General features: G+C 37.3%; 1 protein-coding gene across 9 annotated transcripts in view; it reads right to left on the bottom strand.

Moving 5' to 3' along the window:
* LOC125250291 (NACHT, LRR and PYD domains-containing protein 12-like) overlaps positions 1-26,303 on the bottom strand; it is a 128,071-nt gene that overhangs the window by 91,418 nt on the left and 10,350 nt on the right. For all 9 annotated transcript variants that reach the window (XM_048162803.1, XM_048162807.1, XM_048162799.1 and 6 more), the window contains 3 exons: positions 19,003-19,176; positions 18,572-18,745; positions 15,402-15,566 (listed from right to left, as the gene is read on the bottom strand). In XM_048162803.1, coding sequence (XP_048018760.1) covers positions 15,402-15,566; positions 18,572-18,745; positions 19,003-19,176 — 513 coding nt within the window. The remainder of the gene's footprint in view (positions 1-15,401; positions 15,567-18,571; positions 18,746-19,002; positions 19,177-26,303) is intronic.

Raw genomic sequence — 26,303 nt, 5'->3', positions numbered from 1 at the left:
ATCTGAATGATTCACAACAAGCAACCTGAAAATGGTCGAAAAATGAGAAAATTAAAGTTTGGGAATGGGCTAATTAAAGTCCAGACTTCAACACTTCAGACTTCATTTGAAGTACAGCGTCAGAAACGAGCGATGGAAACACCACATTTTGAGAAAAAAAAAAAGAGTCACAAAAACGTTTTTACACTCGCTTGAGGTGGTTTTTGACTTGTGCGAAAGAGAGTTAATGGGGATAATGGGAGATGGAAACATTTGCAGAATAAATTCTGACAGCAAACATTAAACCCACGTGACGAATCAGCTGTTTCCACTGATGGTGTTCTAACAGACTTTATGTTTGATTCTGTTATGATGAGCTTAAAGGGTTAGTTCACCTAAAAATGAAATTTCTGTCATTTATTACTCACCCTCATGTCGTTCTACAACCGTAAGACCTTTGTTCATCTTCAGAACACAAATTAAAATATTTTTGATAAAATCTGATGGCTCAGTGAGGCCTGCATTGACAGCAAGATAATTTACACTTTCAAACGCCCAGAAAGGTAAAGACATATTTAAAAAAGTTCATGTGACTACAGTGGTTCAACCTTAATGTTATGAAGCAACGAGAATACTTTTTGTGCGCCAAAAAACCCCAAAATAAGCTCTCTTAGGAGTAACAGGTTTTTACCCACAACTCTCTCCACATACTGACAGGCTTCATCTGCAGCAGCACTCAAAAACCTGCAGAAGAGTCAATTCAGTTCTCAACTAAATGTCTGTTGCACTACAAACATGACTGATGAGATAAAACACTTAATTATTGTTATAAAGACAAGCTTAAGTTAGTTATTTAAATGTAACACTTTGAACATTTAAATATACAAATAAATATATAAATACTTGAAAACAAAGTCCAATAGTCAGAGATATTTAAAAAAGAAACTCGAGCGACACTCAGTCCTAAAGCAAACTCATAAGAACAGAAACGTCCCACAGAGCAGAAATACAAAAGCTCACTAGATCATGATTTTCAGTATGAATACAGAGAGTGAAATTAAGGCCTCAAGATCTTTCTGGCTTTTAAGCTGGAGTCTCATAAGCCTCATTCAGACTGTCAGTCCATATCCGATTTTTGCGCATATCCGATTGAAATCTGATCAGATTTAGCAAGTCTGAATAAGGATGCGTGGTATACCGGTACTGGGAAAATACCGGTATATATATTTTTTCAAACGGCATGTACGATATCATGATTTTGCTCATTTCGGTATATGCTGCTGTTCCACTGTTTACCACTAGGTGGCAGTGTGCTACACAAACTGATGCAAAGCCGTTTTAATGGATCATGCTACAAACATAATGATCTTATAATACATGATGCCAAGGGCGTAGATTTGGTTTCAACATTGGGGGGGTTGAGCATTGGTATGCTGCCTGTTATTAATTATTATTTTTTTTTTTTTCAAAAAAATCTGTTTTATGTGTAGCGTTATTAGATAATTTATTTCTTCTCTATCTATCTATCTATCTATCTATCTATCTATCTATCTATCTATCTATCTATCTATCTATCTATCTATCAATCATAACTTTATGGAATTTATGTATAACCATTCATCAAATTCTAACATAGAGTGATTCTAAAAAGAAATAAATTATGTTATATATTGAAACCGCCAGTAGGTGGCAGCGATTCGACATTTTAATGAGTGAGCTACTTAAATCGTTCATTCAGCCAATTCATTCAAAAGTCAGATTAATTAAGGAAGAAAACAAACACCGATTTGAATACTTTTGTCATTGATAAGACACTATTGAAAAATGAAGTAACAAAATAGATGGCTGTTTTAGTAATTGGTTACAGTTACACTGATAGTTATGGCTAAATTGCAATGGATTAGCTAGCTAAAATATATGTGGAGTGTACTTAGCTATTACAATGTTTTCATACCTCCTTCTCAGTACATGCTTTATTCTTTTTAACGTCCCTCTTTGAACAGAAGTTTAATATAGTCGGCTGGGCAGCGGTTCTCTTCATTTTTGGTGCTACCCGCTCTCTTTCATTCAAACAGTAGAGCTCCACTCGCGTTGTGTTGGTGAAAGTGCGATGCGCATTGGTTGGGCGTTACCAATCGGTTCAATGGAGGGGGGGTATTTTTTGACTAATTTAATAATAATAATAATAATAATAATAATAATACATTTTATTTAGAAGCGCCTTTCTGAACACTCAAGGTCACTTTACATAAATAAACAACACACATAAACATTACATAAACATTAAACAATTGGACGATGAGTGCAATCACTAAGAGTAAGCCAGTATGAACAGATGAGTTTTAAGTCTGGATTTAAACAGAGGAAGAGAATCAGTATTACGAATGTCAGGTGGAAGTGCATTCCAGAGTAGGGGAGCAGAGCGACTGAAGGCTCTGCTCCCCATAGTGCTGAGACGAGCAGTGGGCACAGTGAGGTGAATGGAAGAAGAAGATCGAAGTGAACGGGAAGGAGTGGCAATGTCAAGCAAACCAGATAAATACGGTGGGGCAAGGCGATAGATGGCCTTGAAGACATAGAGGAGAATTTTGAAATTAATTCGAAATTTGACCGGGAGCCAGTGAAGTTGTTGAAGAACAGGAGTAATGTGGTGAAAAGTGGGGTTTTTACTGATAATGCGGGCAGCAGAGTTCTGGACCAGTTGGAGCTTATAGATAGATTTACGAGGGAGACCAAAAAGAAGAGAATTACAGTAATCAATACGGGAGGTGACGAGGCTGTGTACAAGAATCGGGGTGGATTGAACAGTGAGCGAAGACGGTTAATGTTGCATAGATGAAAATATGCAGAGCGGGTTACATTATTAATGTGAGATTGGAAAGATAAGGAACTGTCCAGTATGACCCCTAAACTTTTGACCTGAGGTGAGGGGTGAACTACAGAGCTGCCAATTGATAAAGAAAAACTGTCAACTTTGGATAATGTGTTTTTTTGTGCCAATGAGAAGAACTTCAGTTTTGCCACTGTTTACTTGTAAGTAGTTCGATGTAAACCAAGATATTATTTCTGAAATACAGTTTGTAAGAGCGGTGGGTGGAAGTGTAGAATTAGGTTTACTAGATAGATACAACTGGGTGTCATCTGCAAAGCAATGAAAGTGAATATTAAATTTACGAAAAATATTGCCAATGGGGAGAAGATAAATGATGAAAAGAAGAGGACCCAATACAGATCCCTGAGGAACACCAGTACAAACCAGGGAGGACTGTGATTGAAAGGATTTTAATTGAATAAACTGAGTGCGGCCTGAGAGATATGAACGGAACCAATGAAGAGGGGTGTGAGTGATACCGATGGAAGAAAGTCTGTTGAGAAGAATGGAGTGAGAGATAGTGTCAAAGGCAGCACTAAGATCAAGAAGTATAAGAATAGAGAGTAAACCAGAGTCGGCTGCGATGAGAAGATCATTAGTTATTTTAATAAGAGCAGTTTCAGTGCTGTGGCGAGAGCGAAAGCCAGACTGGAATTGTTTATAAAGATAGTTCTGGGATAGATGGGCATGGAGTTGTTCTGCAACAGTTTTTTCAAGAATTTTTGAAATAAAGGGAAGATTGGAAATGGGGCGTAAGTTATTGTAATTGTTAGGGTCTAAGCCAGGTTTTTAAGAATAGGAGTGATTACTGCAGTTTTGAACAAAGAAGGAACAATTCCAGTAGAAAGTGAGGAGTGAATGATAGCAGTTATAAGGGGGAGCAGAGAGGAAAGACAGGATTTAACCAACGATGTAGGGAGAGGGTCGAGTTGACATGTAGAAGACTTAGATCTGCAAATGATAACAGAAACTGAAGAAGCATCAGGAATTTTAAAGCTAGAAAAAGGCTGACAGAGTGGAAAGTATTCAGAAGAAGGAGATGAAGAATGTATATTTAAGCGCTGGTGAATATTGTGAATTTTCTCTTCGAAAAAGAGCAGCAGAGAATTACATGTGTCAGTGGAATACATATGAGAAGGTAGAGAGTCAGTTGGTTGGAGAATTTTGTTAAATAGTGAAAACAAAGTCTTTGAGTTACCATAATTTGAACATATTAGACAGGAGTAGTAATTAGATTTAGCTAGAGCAAAAGAGTCCTTATAATCCAGTAAATGATTTTTGTATAATTCTTTATGTATAGTGAGACCAGTTTTCCGAGAAAGCCGCTCCAAACGTCGTCCTTTGGCTTTCATTAAACGCAATTCCTGGGTAAACCAGGGAGCAGTTCGAGGAAAAAAAAGCAGATTGAGTTTTTACTGGAGCAAGAGAGTTGAGAATTTTGATTAAACCAGTATTATAGTGAGCAGCAAGAGCATCAGGAGTAGAAGGAAAGTCCAAAGTCAGGTTTACAGCAATACAAGAGGCAAGCATGGCAGTGTCAATGTCCTTAACATTCCTAAATGAAATAAAACGTGGTGACTTGGTCATAGAAAAGCAGAGTTTAACATTAAATGAGATAAGAGAATGGTCAGTTACAGGTAGCGCATCAGCTGAACAGTTAGAGGGAATCAAACCAGAACAGCAGATTAAATCCAAGGTATGTCCTTTGGAATGCATTGGAAAATCTGAATATTGGTAAAATCCAAAGCTTTCAAGGCAGGATGAAAAATCTCTGGTAAGAGGAAGATTACTATTGTCCATATGTATATTGAAATCTCCTAACAGTATGACATTTGGTGAAAGAGTAGCTAAATGTGTGAGCAAAACAGAAAAGTCGTTAATAAAATCATTATGGGATTTAGGTGGACGATACACTGCGGCCACAATGGTGGGAATCGGTCCAGATAATTAACACACTAAGCATTCTAGTGAGTTGAAGGTGGGAACAGACACTGGCAAAACTTTCCAGTTCTCGCGGTAGATTATCGCAAGACCTCCCCCACGCCCAGAGCAACGTGGTTGACAGATGTAAACAAACCCCGGAGGAGTGGAGTCATTAAGTTGAGAGAAGTCATTTGGGTGTTGCCAAGTTTCAGTCAAACAGAAGAAGTCAAACTTACGGCCTGTAAGGAGATCCTGGATGAGATGTCCCTTACCCGTGAGCGAGCGAATGTTAAGAAGACCGAAGTTGACAGCAGCGATGTTATCATGCTTGACGTTAGTGTTAGCCGACCTAGCTAGGCTGGCTAACACACTGTGATCGACAGCCCTACCAGAGCTCCTAGGAGGGCGACGAGTGGTAGACCAGAGTGAAGTGATGGCCTTGGAGTTATCGAGATGGAAATTCCGCTGGGACCCACGATGGATGTATCTCCAACGCAGGATAAGAGCGATGTCCGGGTGGAGGTGCAACACCTCCGGCATAGGTTCGGACAGATGGTCGCGGAGTCGGAGGAGCTCAGCAGCCGTGAATTGCCACGGGCTGATACAGCAGCGACAGGAGAATCCATGTGAAGACAGACCAGAAATAAATCCTGCTAGGCCACATCATAAGATTCAAGCGAGTGCACAGTCAATTCGCCCAGAAGCGTAAACACAAACAGAGTTTTCCCGGTGAGTAGCGGCAGCAAGTTGCGCCAGCGTCCACTCCGGAAGTCAGTCGAAAACCAACAAAGACACTTCTACAACTAAAACTGCATCAAAATTGTTCCAAACAATTTGAAATGGACTTATCAAATATCTTTTAACTACATACATTGTATATCATGTCCACACATACTACCTGTAACCAGTTATGCTTTAGAACACCCACAATTCATGTAAATGTGATAACTTTTGAATGACTGATTGAAAGTATGCCTTATATGGAATGAATGTAAATCTGTAATGTATGTCTAAATCATGGCTTGAATGAAAACTGTGTAAAATGTATCATATTCAATTTAATAGAAATGATGTTTAAAATGGTACTGTCTGCTAAAGCAGAGACCGGAGGTAAGACCTATGTACGATTGGGGCGGAGAAAAGCCACTTTTTGAAACAGGACAATATCTGATTGGCCAAAAATCCTCTCAGAAGTGGGACAAACACCTAAGTTTAAATGGTCATATCCCAGGAGTGAACTAGTCAGCAGTGACCGTAAGCAGAAAAAAGAGTAACCATGGAGTAACAAGAAGAACAGACCAGCAGCTCATTCAAGCCATCCAACTTTCACTCACTTTTCTTTTCTTTTACTTAATTTTCTTTTCCTTGAGAGTCTCGTGTTCTAAGTTTTTCCGCAAAGTTCAACCAACGACTTTTGCCGCTTCGACTTTAACTCCAGCCATGACAAAGAGACTAAATTTCATTTGCCAGCAAGCTCAAACGTGATTGGTTTTTACCTAACACAATCTGGACCTGAAAGACCCTGCAACAGATCATCAACTTGGAAAACCCTTCTCTGCACGCCGACGAGAAGATTCACACTTAAAGTCGACTCAAGCAAGTAACTCCAGATTATAAAGCTGAAACTGGTGCATTTAAATGAATGATTCATGGTTTGTTCAGGTCTTTGAAGTGTATATTTTGCTAGGAATTTTGCTGTTCATCATATCACTCTCTCTCTTAAAACTTTTTCTCTCTCATTTCATTTCTTACTGCAACGCGTATGAATTTGTGTGTATGTGTGTGTTTGTGTTAGAATAAATAAAGTCTCTTGTAGATTTTAAAACAAGACACTTTCTATTATGTGCTTGTAAAATTTAGTGTCTTAAACTGTCGATCTTAAAGTTACCGCGCTCTAATCAGTGTTTTCACGATAGTGGATATATTTATATCTGCTACAGGAGCTGAGTACGGCTTGAGCAGATGAATTGCTCGGTCGTAAACTAAATAACTCTTAATAATTTCCTATTATTTCATTTGAGCTAATTTTGCTCCTTTTCCTTAAAAGCGCTACAAATGATGTGACTTGTGCCCTGTTGACTTAAACTAAACTAAACAGTAAATACAGTATAATGATACTAACTGTAGTTTCTCCAGCTTGAATTGTGGGTTCATCAGTAGATCACTGAGGTTTTTTCACTCCAGAGTCTCCTAGTTCATTCCCGCTCAGGTCCAGCTCTCTCAGGTGTGACGGGTTTGATTTCAGAGCTGAAGTCAGGATGACACACTGTTCCTCTGTAATCCTGCATCTATACAGACTGAAGACAGAGAGAGAAAAGTCAATGACTCAGATCTATGATGATCAACTAACATGTTTAGCTTCATCCAGCAGACTTTTGCTGACAAATAAACAGGGATATCCAGGTGCAGGTGACATGGAGAAAGACGACACATTGTTCATTTAAATATACTACGACATTGTAACAATATAAAGGTTGAAATCATCAATCTATTTATGAGAGTTAACATCTTTAAGGTTGGTTCGTGTCAATGTCACCCTTGGTTTGATCACTGGGACAAATTACAGGCAGATTCTGATCACAGATTTTTTAAAATGCATTTGTTCAAAAGTTAGTTTATGCTGCACCAAAATTAGACATTTTACATTTTGTGAAATACAAACATTAAATTGAAAGCAGTTATGAACAGTTCTGATGTCACAAAAACTTTGTTACACACCAGCAATCAGTAAACATGATCACATTCAGCAGTCATGTTCAAAAAGAGCATCAATATATACACACTTATATTTAATTTACACAGAATTAACCTGTGAAAGTTAGGAAAGACATCTCTGTGTTTGTAGAGCAGCTGTTTTCAGTCTATCACTTATTTGAAGAGTTTTCTGAGCTCTGGAAGAAAATCATTGTTCTCCCTCTACAGTAACTCAAATAATTATTGACCCATGATCAAACTGTCTTATTAAAAAGCTTCTCTATATTTAAAGCTTGAGGGTAACTCTTTAATTGTGTGTTTTTAATTGAACAGTTTAATTTTGTTACTTTACATTGTTGAGGCTGAGAAAAAACTGCTCTAAATGAAATACTGTGAGGAAATATTATTATCAGCTACAGTTACCTTAAAATAAAAAGTAATGTAATATTTTAAATAATTGAACAATACTCACGTCAGTGTGTTGAGTCGACAGTGTTTATCCTGCAGTAGAGCAGCGATCTGATTCACTCGTGTGTCTCCTAGTTCATGTCCAATCAGATTCAGCTCTCTCTGGAGTAACGGGTTTTTACCCACAACTCTCTTCACATACTGACAGGCTTCATCTGCAGCAGCACTCAAAAACCTGCAGAAGAGTCATTTCAGTTCTCAACTAAATGTCTGTTGCATTACAAACATGACTGATAAGATTAAACACTTAATTATTGTTCTAAAGACAAGCTCTAGTTAGTTATTTAGATTTTATTCTAAATAACTTTATTTTTGAACATTTAAATACACAAATAAATACATAAATACTTGAAAAAGTCTAATAGAGTTATTTAGAAGAAATTTAGTTTCTGATGCAACAAATTGTCCAGCTTATTGTATAACTATGTATCCCTGTTGAAAAATACATTTTATTTTAATTAAGATTTATCTTTATATTGTTTTTGTGTTTATTCAATATATATTGTATGTGTACTCCTCATGAGTATTATATTATAAACATAACTTTATATTGGTGAAACTGTATAAAGTTTAGGCTCTGATTGGGTATTTTCACATGTCAGTTCGGTTTGGAGATGTGTGATTGGTCAGAGGTCGGGGGCAGGAGGAGAGCGAGAGAGAAGTGGGGACGAAGACGACACGGAGAGTGACACAGTTAGGATAAAGGTGTTAATTTAGTTATACTAAGTGAAGTGAGTTCATGTAACTTCGTACAGAAGTTAAAGTGTTGAACTCCTGCCACATTAGTAATCGTGTTTGTGCGGGTAATGCAGATACGGGACTGTGACGCACTTGTTATTCTCAACTGATCAGAACAACTGGAGACTGAGCTCCTCCGGCCGCGCTGGATTCCCATATCCAGACAGCGCTTCAGGTAGCCAGGAATTCCTGAAAGCTCCCCTGGCATCACTGGATTCCCAGATCAGGATCGCACGGTGATGTTTTGTCTGTACCTGATGCAGCCGAGTTTTTCTCCGCTCTTGACTCTCCACGTGGATCCTTTCGCTGGACTTAGATATGAGCTACAATCTTGAGTAATCACATTGTTTCCCATCACTGTTGACTCTATCAAGAGTGAAGCGGCAATATTGTTTTTATGCCCCAACGCACACGAGCGTCATTCAGGCCTGCACCGTATTTATTTTGGGACTATTTTGAGTTTAATACATTTACAAGAGTCTGGGCCCAGTGAAGTTTATTAACTGATAGAAAATGAATGTAAAATGGTGTAAAAGTGTGAAATATGCACAAACACTATAAGTGGTTCCTGTAAAGTAATATAGTGTGAATAATACATTTTTTTTAATATTCAATTTCTCAAATTAAGTTAAAATTAAAGTAAAAGGAAACCAATGATTATTTGAACATTTGATTATTTATTCCCAGGTCAAAAAAAAGTACATTTCTATAATGTACTTAAAGTGCTCTATTTTTGTGCACTAATTTTGTACTTAATATACTAAAAATTCTTCTTTAGTACTTCTTAAGATCATCTTAAGAACATCTAAGTGTACTCAACTGTGCTATTTTGAGACACCATGAAATATGAACTAAAATGTGCTTTTAATATTCTATCTCTGTATTTAAAAAATATAATTAGTTACCACCTATGGTTACCACTTGTAGTACACTATGGGTTCAAATTTACTATAAGTAGTATCTAAATACATTTTTAAATACAGAGATAGTATATTAAAAGCACATTTAAGTTCATATTTCATGGTGTCTCAAAATAGCACAGTTGAGTACACTTAAATGTTCTTAAGATTATCTTAATAAGTACTAAAGAAGAATTTTTAGTATATTTACGTACAAAATTAAAGCTGCAAGCAGCGATAAAAGGGCCCTCGCACCCGGGCTCACCACCACCTGTTGGCCTTAGGAAAACAGTGAACAGTGGGCATCATGCATGTAAGCGAGTGAATACAGGAGAATTATGCCAAAGTCATTTCGAAATGCCACACTTCCTGCTGTCAACAGATGGCGCTTTGACCGTAACTGAATATTGCTATGTTGATGTCTTCAGGCAAGGACTTTTATCGAACATGTGAAGTTTGGAGCAGATTGGACATTGTATACCTGAGTTACAACAACTTCCTGTTTCTTTAGTGGCGTTAATCGCATAAATTAGCACTCAGCCAAGTGTTGCATGATTTAACGTGTTTCTAGCATGTTTGGTACTTCGTGGCATAATGAAATGTGAATCTGGTAGTGAATTACAGTGTAAAGCATGCCATTTCCTGTTGCCAGCAGGTGGCGCTATGGCTAACTGAATATTGTCATATAGATGTCTTTAGGCCAGGACTCTTATCACACATGTGAAGTTTGGAGCAGATCAGACATAGTATGCCTGAGTTACAACAGCTTCCTCTTTCATGGCAAAACATCAGACTTTGTCATGCCACCACAGACATGCGCTTCAACGAAAACTCAAGATCTTTGACATTTATCATCGCTAAGGTCTTAAGATTAGACTGATAACATTTGATGTTGATCTGGTTAAATCTCCATGAGGAGTTAATCACAGTGTAAAACATGTCATTTCCTGTGGACTGCAGGTGGCGCTATGATTGTAACTGAATATTGTTATGAAGATGTCCTCAGGCCAGGACTCTAATAAAACATGTGAAGTTTGGGGCAGATCGGACATTGTTTGTCTGAGTTACAACAACTTCCTTTTTCATGGTGAAACATCAGACTTTGTCATGCCACCATGGACACGGCCTTCAGTGAAAACTCTAGATCTTCGCAATTTAATGTCACAAAGGCCTTTAGATTAGACTGACCAAAAATAACATTGATCTGATTAAATCTCTAGGAGGAGTTAATCACAGTGTAAAACATGTCATTTCCTGTTGCCCCCAGGTGGCGCTATGACTGTAACTGAATATTGTCATATAGATGTCTTCAGGTCAGGACTCTAATAAAACATGTGAAGTTTGGGGCAGATCAGACATTGTATGCCCGAGTTACAACAGCTTCCTGTTTCATGGCGAAACATCGAACTTTGCCAGGCCTCCACGAACACGCCTTTCAGCGAAAACTCTAGATCTTCGCAATTTAACGTCTCAAAGGCCTTTAGATTAGACTGACCAAATATGATGTTGATCTGATTAAAGCTCTAGGAGGAGTTCGTTAAAGTACAACATGTGGAAATGGCAAAAACTGGCAAAATTTTGTAGAGAAAATTCAAAATATCTCACTTCCTGTTGGGTTTACAAACTTTGCACCCAGGGGCTTTTTTGTAGGTATTGGGCTGTTGCATCTGTCTACCAAATTTCATAATTGTACGTGAAACGTAGCACGAAGGGCGCTTAATTGAAATTTTGTAGGTGGCGCTATCGAGCCATTTTGCCACACCTAATTCTGAAACCCATATCAGATGTAAATTTTCACCACTTCTGATGCGTGTGCAAAGTTTCATGAGTTTTTGAGAACGTTTAGGCCCTCAAAAATGCGATTCATTTTGGAGAAGAAGAATAATTGGCTGAGCAATTCCAATAGGGTCCTCACACCATCGGTGCTCGGGCCCTAATTAGTGTGCAAAAATAGAGCACTTTAAGTACATTATTGAAATTTACTTTTTTCACCTGGGTTCTTCTGTCTAAGTTGACATGTTTTGAGTTTACTGCATTAAGTTCATAAAGAAAGCCAGTAAATGAACCCAGGGCACTCTAAACACAGGGATGTATAGAGTGCTACAACTAGAATAATATATTTGTTATGAATATTTAGCCTGCATATAACTAATTTGGATAATTATTTCATCCCATCTCACCTCAGTGTCTTCAGTTGACAGTTTGGATCCTGTAGTAAATCACTGAGCTCCTTCACTCCTGATTGTCCAGGATCATTTCCTGTGAGATCCAGCTCTATCAGGTGTGAAGGGTTTGATCTCAGAGCTGAAGCCAGAGCTTTATAACCTTCTTCTGTTACACTGCAGTTAGAGAGTCTAGAACAGGAATGGAAACATTCAGCTGATTAATCAGTTAAACCTGAACAACAGAAATCCTCAAAGTGAATTTTATTTTGTTCTTTGTACAAAAGTATTGAAAGTTATTTCTAAAAACTGACAACTGAATATGGAGGCAAACAAAAGACACAGAGAACTTTAATATGTTAGACATCAACATCACTTTCATCATTTCAGTTATCTAAAACTGTACAGCTGTGAAAGCCTTTGATCTGAATGATCCGCAACAAGCAACCTGAAAATGGTCGAAAAATTAGAAAATTAAAGTTTGGGAATGGACTAATGGACTATATGCATGGAGCATTCTTTAGAACTTCCGCATTAAGCCAGCTGGAAAACTTCCGGTGAGAGTCATTTGCTGGTGTGTTGAGCATAAGTAGTGTAATACTTCATTTATAATCAGAATATAGTCACTTAAATGGTCAGGAATAGCATTAATTTAGTTATTCAAACGTAAGACAGCATAGAAATAAATAAATAAAGTTGTACCTCAGTGTTCCTCCTCAGCTAAATTCAACCATCAGTTTTCACACTTTTATGTGCAAAAACTCTTCAAAAATGTAATATTTATTGTGCACTTTAGTTAGATTAATTGAATAAAATGTGTGTTTTTAAAAGTGTGCTGAAATCATTGATCTTGCACTGCACTGACTGACAGCTGCTGCGATTATAATGGGAAAGCACGGTGCTCGCTTTGTGTAATTAATTCATAATAAAAGTTATTGTTTTTATTAAGATTTTGTGAGTACTTCATAGTTCACATTGACAAAATGTATTTTTAAACCTTGTTATTTTATAATGTTTAATATTTAGTCAAAAACGAAGTGAAAAATGATTAGAGGAAATAGCTGATATAAGCGCAAATAAATGCTACTTTGCCGCCACCTGCTGGTTAAAGTGGTAATTATTGTCTTTTTTATTTTTAAAAAAGTGTCGTCTATCAAATTTTGAATTTCCTACATTTTTAAACGTTCGGTTTTACAATGGGGACAATCTCAGAAGGATGAACAAATTGTGTTTGTGGTCATATTAAAAATAACATTTGAAGTGCTGGGGGAAAAATGCATGTGCGTGTCTAATTACAGTCACGGCATTACTAAACGGTCTCAATAGCTTCATCTTTATTGCAATCAATAAAACTGGTTAATTGGCAAATTAGGTAAATGTGATAACTGCATTAAAATATGAATACAACATTAAAAAGTCACATTGATGGTTTTGTGTCAATGTACAACAGCTAACAGTTCACCGGAAATGTCCGAGGTGGCTTAATGACAACCAGGAAGTAACCGAGCGTATAATCCATTCAAGTTCAGACTTCAACTCAGACTCATTGTGAGATATTGAGTAAAAAGTGTTTTAGTTTAAACTGTTAAAGTGATTTGAATGATTTTGATTCTTGTATGTGAAGAATGTTACTGACCTCAATCTCTCCAGTTTACAGGGTGAGTCCTTCAGTACGTCACATAAGTGCTTCACTCCAGAGTCTCCTAGTTTATTCCTGCTCAGGTCCAGCTCTCTCAGGTGTGACGGGTTTGATTTCAGAGCTGAAGTCAGGATGACACACTGTTTCTCTGTAATACTGCATTCACTCAGACTGAAGACAGAGAAATAACAATAGTTCACATCTATGATGATCATTGAAGAGCTTCAGCAGCATTTAGTTTCCAATAGTCTCTCTTGAAACCAAGCGGTAACCTCCCCCAGTCTCTTGTGAAGCCAATATGGAAGTGACTTAAACTGCGATTCATCGACTGGCCGCTAGGGACAGGCTCCAAAAGAGAGCAGAATCTCATTGACCATCATGGTAAAACAGCCAAGTTTACAGCAGAAAAAAAACATGTTTACAACCTGGTTCATATTGTGGTTTTGGTCTATACTGCTAATTTTGCCCTTCATGACAACTCTGAGGGGGGTGAATTTTTATTATAACTCATCCGTTTAAATTATATTAAGCCTTAAAATTCGGCACAATTAAGGGCGTGGTCACTTGAGTGACGGGTGGATTGCCGCTGCTGTCTGTGTGCCGTTATGTTACCTCAGCAGCTAATTTCAGCCGCTGAATTTGGCATCTCAGCTGTATTTGTGCCTTTTTTCTGGATTATTTTATACAATATATGGCTTGCTGCATACTGAGAAATGATTAATTCTGAATATATGTAATGCAAACAATGGATAATATATAAATATTTAATGGATTTAACGCTTTCATGGACAAAAAGTACTGTTTTTTGTTTTGCAATGGACACGGATTGGATTCATCTCGTGATCTCTATTTCATTATAAAGGTATGAAGTCCCACTTGATTTTTAGTGTTATTTGCACACCCCACACAAATTATTTAGCCTACTGGTGTTGGAGCATCTATAACGTTGTCTTAAAAAAAAAAACACCATAGATTGACAGTAAACCTTTAGTACTTCCTAATGATATTGTTATATTTATTAATATTTTAGATAGTATCTAAGATAGATAGCTCCTGCTAACATGATCATGTCGCGCTAGGCGGGCGTGGTTTCAGCAACAAGTCGCATGGGCTCCAACTACGTCCCGCCTTTTTGCCCATTTTCAGTTATTCGGGAGTGACGCGCTGCTAAGATGGCAGCGGCCTCATTTTCGCTTCAAAACTGCTGTTCAGAACTCTATGGGAGACGTCACAGACACTACGTCCACACCACAGAATCCAGTCACAAATAGAACTTACTGTAAAAAAGCGGAACGTCACGGTATTTAGCAATTCTTGGGATGAAAAATTCAAAAGTAGGGCTGTACAATCAATCAGATATCGATACAGACTAGTGTCTGCGAATATTAAAGCTAAAAATGACTGCTATTGTCTACTAGTACACATACTGAAGCTCGCGATGATTTCAGTGTCCGCTGTCTCACTCACCATACATGAACTTCATCTGCAGAGCTGCTCTTAGCGTCACTTTATGAACATTTCACCATTTAATTTAATAAAACTAAGTCAAACGTCTTCTTCAGTTCGGTATAACTTGAAATAACAGAAATATACTATTGTACAATCGAGTGTACTTCGATTAATAGAGATAATAGCTTAATAATAATAATAATAACACTGTTTATTAAAACACAAACTCAAAGGTCTTCATTGAAATTACAGATATTGCACAGTAAAAATGTAGCCTACTTATTAATATTATTAATTGAATTAAATTTGATCTCCTTTTAAACTAAATTGTTAGCTTTATAAACTGATTTAATTACATTCTTAAAAATATTTTTATTTGTCCTTACTATGTGTATAATATATTCCCTATACTCCTGACAGTAAAATAAAATAAATAATAATAATAATAATAATAATAATAATAATAATAAAAAAACGTGACATACTGTGAAACCGCCAGAATCTTAAAACAACATACAGATTTTTGGTCATACCGCCCAGCACTAACTGTAACTGCTATACAGTATAATGATACCAACTGTAGTTTCTCCAGCTTGAATTGTGGGTTCATCAGTAGATCACTGAGGTTTTTCACTCCAGAGTCTCCCAGTTCATTCCTGCTCAGGTCCAGCTCTTTTAGGTGTGACAGGTTTGATTTCAGTGCTGAAGTCAGGATGACACACTGTTCCTCTGTAATACTGCATCTATACAGAAGACAGAAAGAGAGAATTACTCAAATCCATGTTCAGTTCATGTGTGAGTTAAATGAATCATGAATAAATGTCATACAGTCACTAATAAACCAGCAAAAACATGGAAACTTAATGAAACTTAAACGAACAAACCAAGACAGGAGCATTTGAGGATACTAGTTAGAATCCAAGTCTGGATCAATCCTCACTCCCAAAAATAAGTGAATTTATCACTGTAGATTAATATAAAAGTGTGTTTTATCTCTCCTATATGTTAGATTTGTGATTAAAGACATTTGTAATTTTATTCTCCATCATCGTGAGCTTCATTACAACCATCCATTCATGATTATTTTTTTCAGTGACTACGTTTACATGGACAGCAGTAATCTAATTATTGACCTTATTCTGAAGAAGACAATATTATGATTAAGGTGTTTACATGAGTTGCTTTTTGAATATTCCTTTCATGTTCCCGTTTTACATGTTATAGAACATAGATCGATGGCAAACATCATTACGTCCCCACGGCACACTGCCCGACGTTCTCTACAGAATTTCACATATCACCACACAGTTCGTTTTCGTAATGGTACCATATACAGTTTTGGGTGTTTCATTTTTAATTTTACGAAAGCTTCAAGTGCAGTTAATTATTTGACATGCTATATGTGCAAACAGATACGGAGCCCTGCATATGGCATGCAAAAAAATAAAAATTGTGCACACGATTTACTAATTTTTTCCCTTGATTTATAAATCATACTCATAGTTTATAAATCGAGGGAACAAATGAGTAAATCGTTCACGATTTAGCCTACTATTTATTTTCCCTCTCATGCGGGGCTCTGTAAATAGACGATGGTGGATACAAATTCTCCAGCAACAGGCCTCTTATGCACTTTAATTTGGCAACATTTCATTCATGCCACCGCAACAAACTCAGAGGTACTGGATGAGAGATGAGGTGAGAGGAATTTGATTTGTGGCTTCTTGCTTGAAACTTGCTCTCTTGTTTGCCGTCAAAAGGTTGACCACTGCCATGTGTGTACTATGTATTCTGTAGCAAAATGCGGCGAAAACTCCCACATGACGTTAAAGGTGCTAAAGAGGATGTTTTGTTTTATACATTTTTGCAATATTACTTGAAACTGTCTTTACTAACTGATAAAAGACTATTTATTAGGTGCACTGAAAGGAATAATATTAATATACATCATCTGTGCACGAGGTAGGGCCTTAAAAACATCAGCCAATCAGGCCCTCTGACTTGTCAATCACTGCCATGACGTTCCTTGTGAGAGACAAGCGGCTGCGCGCTCCAGTAACTTTCCACACTCCACAGGCGCCGCATGCAATGTTTTTGTCCGGAGACAGGAGTAACAACTGCAGATTATGAGTTACATGCGGTGAGTCCAACATAATGAATCCACTAACACAACACAGCGAATGCCGTTGGTAAACACTCATGTTCCAATACGAGTGTTTACGAGTTTTGGGAGGCGTTCCTTCGAAGGAGGGGGGTTGTTCTTACGCATGCGCTCATTTCAAAAACTCAGTAACAGTCTTTGGTTTCACAGTCGACGAAAAGATCCTCTTTAGCACCTTTAATAGCGTTATTAAGGTGTGTAAATGTCTATAATGCACTCCAATAATGTGACTAAAATAGAAATACTCCACCTGTCTTAATTCGATTTGTGTTTACTTCGAGTATGACTTTAGCCAGATTAAGGTAATCAAAAATCGCTGTTTACATGGTAGTTTCTTAATCAGAGTATTGTCTTAATCGTGTTAATATCGGAATATTGTTGTCCATGTAAACATACTCACTGTTTTTTAGTCTGTTCTCACTAGTCTTGTTTCACAGCAAAGATTTGTCAGATTCCAGCATATGAAACAATTTTACAACCACAAAGTTTAAAGGGTTAGTTCACCCAAAAATTAAAATTCTGTCATTTACAGTGGTTCAATATTAATATTATAAAGTGACGAGAATATTTTTGGTGCGCCAAAAAAACAAAATAACGACTTATTTAGTGATGGCCGATTTCAAAACACTGCCTCAGAAATCATCGGAGCATTATGAATCAGTGTATCGAATCATGAATCGGATCGTGTGTCAAACTGCCAAACGGCTGAAATCACGTGACTTTGGTGCTCCGAACAGCAGATTCAACACACTGATTCATTTATGATCCGATGCTTCCTGAAGCAGTGTTTTGAAATCGGCCATCACTAAATAAGTTATTATTTAGTTTTTTTTGCTGCACCAAAAATATTCTCATCGCTTTATAATATTAATATTGAACCACTGTACTCACATGAACTGATTTAAATATGTTTTTAGTACCTTTATGGATCTTGATAGAGGAAAATTCCATTGCTCCCTATGGAGGCCTCACGGAGCCATCGGACTTCAACTAAAATATCTTAATTTGTGTTCTGAAGGTTAACGACGGATTTACGGGTGTGAAATGGCATGAGGGTGAGTAATAAATGACAGAATTTTCATTTTGGGGTGAACTAACCCTTTAAAATGCTTCAAAGTTTAATGCTCTTTTTACTCTCGAAATACACACTTTGTTGAATAAAAGAAGATTTTTGTTGTGTTTTATTATCATGGTGTTTCTGTCTGTGTGTGTTCCCTAGTTAGTGTTCTTGTTGTTAATTAGTTCCTGCAGCTGTTCAGTTTTACCTTGATTACTCTGTCTGTGTATTTAAACTCTTAGTTCTGTCTGTTCATTGTTCTGTCGTTTATGTTGAAGTGGTTGTGTTTTATCTCTTCTACATGTTAGAGTTGTGATTAAAGACAGTGTTATTGTATTCTCCATCATCGTGAGCTTCATTACAACCAGCCATTCGTGACACATACTTATTACTGATACACATACAAACCCATTAACGAATACCATTTCTGAATCTTTCTTCAGATGGAGATTCAGCGCTAGAAATGATGTGACTTGTGCCCTGTTGTCTTAAAAAAAACTTAATAGTAAATACAGTATAATGATACTAACTGTAGTTTCTCCAGCTTGAATTGTGGGTTCATCAGTAGATCACTGAGGTTTTTCACTCCAGAGTCTCCTAGTTTATTCTCACTGAGGTCCAGCTCTCTCAGGTGTAACGGGTTTGATTTCAGAGCTGAAGTCAGAGCAGAACAACCTTCATCTGTCATTTCACAGTATCTTAACCTACATTAGAAAAAAGAGAGGGTAGAAAATAAGACGGAAGAAAACTTTTTATTCCCTAATGTCACGTCATCTTCATAAGAAAATAAGAGATCTTCATCTTTATTTCACCAAATCACAAAATACTAAGATGAAACTGTTTACACAAATATAATGTGAACTCAGACTCACTGTGAGATATTGAGTATAAAGTGTTTTAGTTTAAACTGTTGAAGTGATTTTAAGCATTTTGATTCTTGTATGTGAAGAATGTTACTGACCTCAATCTCTCCAGTTTACAGTGTGAATCCTTCAGTACGTCACATAAGTGATTCACTCCAGTGTTTCCCATTTCATTCCTGCTCAGGTTCAGCTCTCTCAGGTGTGACGGGTTTGATTTCAGAGCTGAAGTCAGGATGACACACTGTTTCTCTGTAATTCTGCATCCACTCAGACTGAAGACAGAAAGAGAAAAGACAATGCCTCAGACCTATGATGATCAACTAACATGTTTAGCTTCATCCAGCAGACTTTTGCTGACAAATAAACAGGGATATCCAGGTGCAGGTAACATGGAGAAAGACGAAACATTAGCTGTTTCCATCACCCTGTTTTTATGCACATTTAAAAGTACAGCATCAGAAACGAGCAATGAAATCACTAAATTTCAGGAAAAAAGTCACAAAAAAAAGTTTACACTCACTTGAGGTGATTTTTGACTTGTGCTAAAAAGAGTTTATGGGAATAAAAGGAGATGGAAATGCATTTGCCGAATAAATTCTGACATAGCGAACATTAGACTCCATTCATGACACATGATTTTGTTATGTATGAAAAATATATATAAAAATATACTATAAAATTAAGACATTTCTTTAAAATTTTAAGCGCAGCTTTTTTAATGAAGCAGCAACATATGATAAGACAGAACAAGAATGGCTATTAATAATCTTACATTGCACAAAAGCTTTATAATATGAATAGGGCTGGGGGATATATCGCATGCAATTGTCACGCGCATTTCGTCAGTAAAGCCGGTACCCTGATTACCGCTAAATCGCCATCACCTGCTTTCAAATGGAGCGGCATTTAATAGACAGAGCCGTAGATCACTGATAAGCCACGCAATATCGCGTTCATTATCGCAGATATCGACTTCGATAATGAACGCGATATTGCGTGGCTTATCAGTGAACTACGGCTCTGTCTATTAAATGCCGCTCCATTTGAAAGCAGGTGATGGCGATTTAGCGGTAATCAAGGAACCGGCTTTACTGACGAAATGCGCGTGACAATTGCATGCGATATATCCCCCAGCCCTAAATACGAAAGACTCAATACAGAGCGTCACTGAGCGCTTATGCGCATCTTGTGCACAGAATGATGCGCTTTAAGCAACGGAGTCTGTAATGTGGGGTTGACAGAATGAGGATCCTTTTGAGCAAAGATATTCAAGGTTGCGATGATCAGTGAGGACTAAGAAGGGGTATTTGGCTCCCTCTAGCCAATGCCGCCACTCCTCAAAGGCTGTTTTCATTGCAAGAAGTTTGCGGTTCCCCACATCATAATTCTGTTTTGCTTGATTGAGTTTGTGGGAGAAGTAAGCACAGGGGAAGAGTTTGGACGGATTACCATGACGTTGCGAGGGGATAGCAACAACCCCAGTGCTTGAAGCATCGATCTCAACCATGAACTCAAGTTCAGGATCAGAGTGATGTAATATGGGTGCCGTGGAGAAACATTCTTTCAGATGATTGAAAGCCCTATCAGCTTCGGGAGACCAAGTTAAACAACCTTTCCCTCCCTTGGACACTGAAGTAAGAGGGGCTGCGATGGAGCTAAAGTTACGCAAGAATCGTCTGTAAAAGTTAGCAAAACCGAGAAATCTCTGCATCTCTTTGATGATTGTGTAATTAAATTACATATCCACTGAAAACGTAAAGTAAGGGTTACTGTTCATATGCTGTTCTCAGCTTTAGTTTCACAATTTAGCAACCCCTAGGGGTGACATGCCTATATTTAAGTAGAGCATGTGCTGTTCAGCCATTTTGTGTGAGATGTTTGAGAGTACACAGATGATACCAATCTCAATCCACACTTCACTTACTCTTGGAAAAGGCATTGTAAGTAAGTGTTTTTTTTAAATGAATGGTTTTTGGTGTTTTGTTAGATCATGGTGTTGTATTTGGAGACGTTATATGAGTGTACATGTGTATATACAAGACTATCAAGTACTCCTTAGCTTGTTGGATTCATGTTGTAACCTGGGTATTCATTGTCAAGATTCTTTCAATGTTGTATTTTAAAGCTTGTGTGAACATTTGCTTACAAAGGAAATGTAAGCTGCATGCCCTGTGATGTTGTTTACACCATTGCTATGTATGCTGTGCTATTTATTATTAGAATTTGCTTATGCTTATCTGTACTTCTACTAGTGTTGGGGAAGCTACTCAAACTGTAGTTTCACAAGCTACTCATAAATTAAAGTAGTTAAACTACAGTCAAGCTACCCTTCTGAAAATGTAGTTAGCTACACTACAAGTTACTAACAAAAAGTAGCTAGCTACATTGAAACTACTTCTATTTTTTTTAAATGATATAGCCTGAATAACTGTTAATGAAGAATGTTTAAGTAAGATGTTTGGGGTTTAAAACAACGCAATGTACTACAATTATGATTTTAAAGCGTACTGTTTTATTTTGTAAACTATATCAAAAGATACAATACTCAAATGTAGCCTATATCTCACACTAATTGTCAAAGTGCAAAATTGCTACAAATGTCACACCAATGCAGGCCCGGTTCAACACACACCTAAGCACCCTCAAATGCAATGCAAGTGCATAAATGTTTCTATTTACAACATGATTTTGCAGCGGTGAGCAATATAGCCAATCGCAGACACGGTTGTTGATCTCTTGAATGCAATGGCCAATCAGGGGTGTACAAAAATCCGCTCACTGGAAGAAACGCCATTTTTTTTCAGCACTGAGTTTCTTTCATTAACAAAGTGTAGACATGATGTAAGAGACTCATTGTGCAGTGTAGACAGCTATAACTAAGATGAGTTATAACTTTAGTGATTATAAAGGAAATGCACTTTGCACGCTTTATATATAATAAATTCATAATTTTAACGTTTTGTTTTTCTTGAGGACCGACGACTAGTTGCACTCTGCAGTTTCAGAAGTGATATCTACATAAATGCAGGATTCATGCTTAAAATTGCTACCATAACTGTAACGCGGGACAAAAATATGCAGTAATAATAAGCAATGTAATTGCAGACTAGAAAAATATTAGAATTTTTGTATCAATTTTTGAAATTCTATTACAATTATTTGTAAAAGTAACGACTTAAAATTTTAAATCTCCTATTGTATACATTGCTATTCATATTATGTTGGAGCCATTATTTACACATTACATCTGCACTTTACTATAGCACCCTCACTTATTTCAGAAGCACCCCCAATGGTTTGATTCTGGAACTGGACCTGCACTTAAACCGAACCGGAACTTAAATTGGATATAAAGAAAAATGCAGGTTAAACTCACAGCACATGCAGTGATAAAGCTTTGAGACACAAATCATGCGCTTCTTGCGTGAAATTTTTTTATTTTATTTTGTTTTCTGTTCAACTGACGTATGCTTTGCCAATGCAATGACACAAAACACTGTGTTAGTGATCTTATGTTCATTATAAAACTGGCAGGACATATTAGACTATGGCAGGTCACCACTGTAATAAAATAGTTTGCATACATTTGATATAGACTGCAATAAAGCAGGACAGTCAATTTAAAAAGGCTATTCACCTGTATGTGCTTGAAGTCTTCGACATAGACAGCGTTTTAATGATTTGTTTATAAATTAAGCCTTACTAATGGATTTGTGCAGTGTGAAACCACTCCTGTCCTTTACATAATCATCAGACGATCTCTTCTCGGTGAACTGTAAAGCCGCAAGATGCGTGATATAACAATAGATGGCAGTAATGCACGATTTTAGTTCGTGATCTGAAGATGCTGTGCTGCTTCAATGCATCGCAGGCTCATCAGAACGCAAAACAGAATGAACCTTGTAGATTTTGGTCGTGCTACGCCGATACTTGCTGGAAAAAGTAGTTAACTACTGGAAAAGTAGTTAAACCAGTAGCATCGCTACATGTAATTAACTACTCCCAACACTGCTTCTACTATTGCCTTTTGCAGTTTTACACTGTTCCCATTTAATTACACTTCGATTCAGTTCTGTCTCAAGTCTTTTTTGGAGGAGTGTTAAGCTTGCTGCATAGCTTTGTCTGCCTATACATAGTGAGGGCAGTAAAGTTAATTTTTAGGTAATTTAATTATTTACTTATAATGTACTTACGTTACATACTGTAAATTAGTTCAACAGTTCTGTTTAAATCAATACTGAATTTAAAATCTAAATTTGTCATCTAAAGGTAAAAGTGAACGCTGCCTCTTTAAAATCGTTAGCTGTAGTGCAGTTGCACGTAAGTTCGCAACTTCGCACCAGTTGGCTGTGCAGTTGCTGTCTGAAGATGTCGGCAGAAGCAAGTGGCTGTTTTGCAGAATGGAAATATTCTAATTACTTCACTTTCTTGATGGTAAAATGTAAGCTATGTCCTAGGGAGAAAAAAAAAAGCGTGCACTCTCTGAGAGACGGTCTTCAGTCAGCCAAAGCACACACACACAGACACCTTTCGCGAATGTCAATTTTTGTGCTGTTTATTACACAAACTTTCAAACACAGTTATGTCAAAATGACCATTTTGGCGTATATTTACGATGGTTGTGTGAATGTGAACAGCATGTGTAACAGCATTGTCTCCATCCATTAGGTCTTACAGCAGCCTTTAAAACATGCTACTGTCTACTATAAGCTGTCTGTATTATAAATGATAAACAACAAAAGAAAAGCTTTAATAAGGATTAATCTACACTAACCTAAAGGATTATTAGGAACACCTGTTCGATTTCTCATTAATGCAATTATCTAATCAACCAATCACATGGCAGTTGCTGGTCCTGGTCAAGACAATCTCCTGAACTCCAAACTGAATGTCAGAATGGGAAAGAAAGGTGATTTAAGCAATTTTGAGCGTGTCATGGTTGTTGGTGCCAGACGGGCCGGTCTGAGTATTTCACAATCTGCTCAGTTACTGGGATTTTCACGCACAACCATTTCTAGGGTTTACAAAGAATGGTGTGAAAAGGGAAAAACATCCAGTATGCGGCAGTCCTGTGGGCGAAAATGCCTTGTTGATGCTAGAGGTCAGAGGAGAATGGGCCAACTGATTCAAGCTGATAGAAGAGCAACTTTGACAGAAATAACCACTCATTACAACCGAGGTATGCAGCAAAGCATTTGTGAAGCCACATCACGCACAACCTTGAGGCGGATGGGCTAGGACAGCAGAAGACCCCACCGGGTACCACTCATCTCCACTACAAATAAAAAAAAGAGGCTACAATTTGCACGAGCTCACCAAAATTGGACAGTTGAAGACTGGAAAAATGTTGCCTGGTCTAATGAGTCTCGATTTCTGTTGAGACATTCAGATGGTAGAGTCAGAATTTGGCGTAAACAGAATGAGAACATGGATCCATCATGCCTTGTTACCACTGTGCAGGCTGGTGGTGGTGGTGTAATGGTGTGGGGATGTTTTCTTGGCACACTTTAGGCCCCTTAGTGCCAATTGGGCATCGTTTAAATGCCACTGCCTACCTGAGCATTGTTTCTGACCATGTCCATCCCTTTATGACCACCATGTACCCATCCTCTGATGGCTACTTCCAGCAGGATAATGCACCATGTCACAAAGCTCGAATCATTTCAAATTGGTTTCTTGAACATGACAATGAGTTCACTGTACTAAAATGGCCCCCACAGTCACCAGATCTCAACCCAATAGAGCATCTTTGGGATGTGGTGGAACGGGAGCTTCGTGCCCTGGATGCGCATCCCACAAATCTCCATCAACTGCAAGATGCTATCCTATCAATATGGACCAACATTTCTAAAGAATGCTTTCAGCACCTTGTTGAATCAATGCCACGTAGAATTAAGGCAGTTCTGAAGGCGAAAGGGGGTCAAACACAGTATTAGTATGGTGTTCCTAATAATCCTTTAGGTGAGTGTATATGTAATTTATACAGTTATGACTATGCAGAGTTATTTTATATTTGATTATTCAATTTGTGGTATTTTTTTTCTATTAGACCTACCTGGAAAAATAAAATATAGCATTGTTTTATTTTATTTTTTATATATTTCTACAGTGGTATAGAGTATTGTGCACTTTTGGTGGTATCGGTACAGACTACTAAATTTTTGGTATAGTGACATCCCTATTCGTTACTAAAAGAAATGTAAGTATTATAAAGTAAATAAAAGTAGTATAGTCGGCTATATGTTTTAATAAAGTTAAAATGTTTTTAAAAGTTATAAAAGACTTTTCCATGTTTGACTATTAAAAGTTTTCTTTATATTGTCTATCCGGTCAAGGTTTATGGGGATTTTAAGTAATTAGTAAGTTGCTTATTGAGTAATTAAATTACTTTTCAGACAGTAATTTAAAAAGTATTTTAAATACAACATTGATGGTGTAATTTGTAATAAGTAATTAATTATTTTTAACGCAACCTTTTTAAAACGTTTCCCCTTACTGTTTCCATGGCGACGCATCGTCCTTGTCCCGTCACACACCGCAGCCATAATAACACTGTATGAAAGATGTATCGCTTTTATTTCGTTTCTCCTTTTTTATTCAAAATATTCACAAGCTTGCTTACCATGTCATCAACTATCTGATATTCCAATTCTCAAATATGTGTAAGTGCGTGTTTTGTTGTTTAAAAACCTTTAAATGATCTTGATCTATAACGCGAGATGGGCGCCGCCATCTTAGTTTGCGCAACTGTTCAGAGAGCCCTGTCAGTTGGATTTACTGCACGTGAATATATCAGTTTCTCCCGAAATACATGTAAGTAGCCGGTGATCTGGGAGAAAAATAGAGTAAACTTTATACTTACACTATCTGACCAAATTTCCTCCAGTTTGTCGTGCCCCACTTGTCATGTCTCTATTCCCCACCACCTCACACTTTGAAAAACGCTGCTCTACAGTAACTGAAATGATTATTGACCCATGATCAAACTGTCTTAGTCAAATATTTAAAGCTTGATGTCACAATTTAATTGTGTTTTCAATTTCCTGTTTAATTGTATTTCTTCACATTGTTGTGGCTCTGTGTGACGCTGAGAAACAAAACTGCTCTGACTCAAATAACTGAGAAAAAAATCATCATCAGCTACAGCAACATTACCATTAAAAATAATGTAATATTTTAAATAAATGGCAGTGGTTATCCTGCAGTAGAGCAGCAATCTGATTCACTCGTGTGTCTCCTAGTTCATGTTCACTCAGATTCAGCCCTCTCAGGAGTAACAGGTTTTTACCCACAACTCTCTCCACATACTGACAGGCTTCATCTGCTGCAGCACTCAAAAACCTGCAGAAGAGTCAATTCAGTTCTCAACTAAATGTCTGTTGCGTTTGCTGAACAAATA

This window comes from Megalobrama amblycephala, linkage group LG17 (assembly GCF_018812025.1).
Source record: "Megalobrama amblycephala isolate DHTTF-2021 linkage group LG17, ASM1881202v1, whole genome shotgun sequence".
NCBI classification, from domain to species: Eukaryota; Metazoa; Chordata; class Actinopteri; order Cypriniformes; family Xenocyprididae; genus Megalobrama; species Megalobrama amblycephala.
The sequence above is the reverse complement of the archived record's forward strand: the minus strand, read 5'-3'. Positions and strand labels throughout refer to the sequence as shown.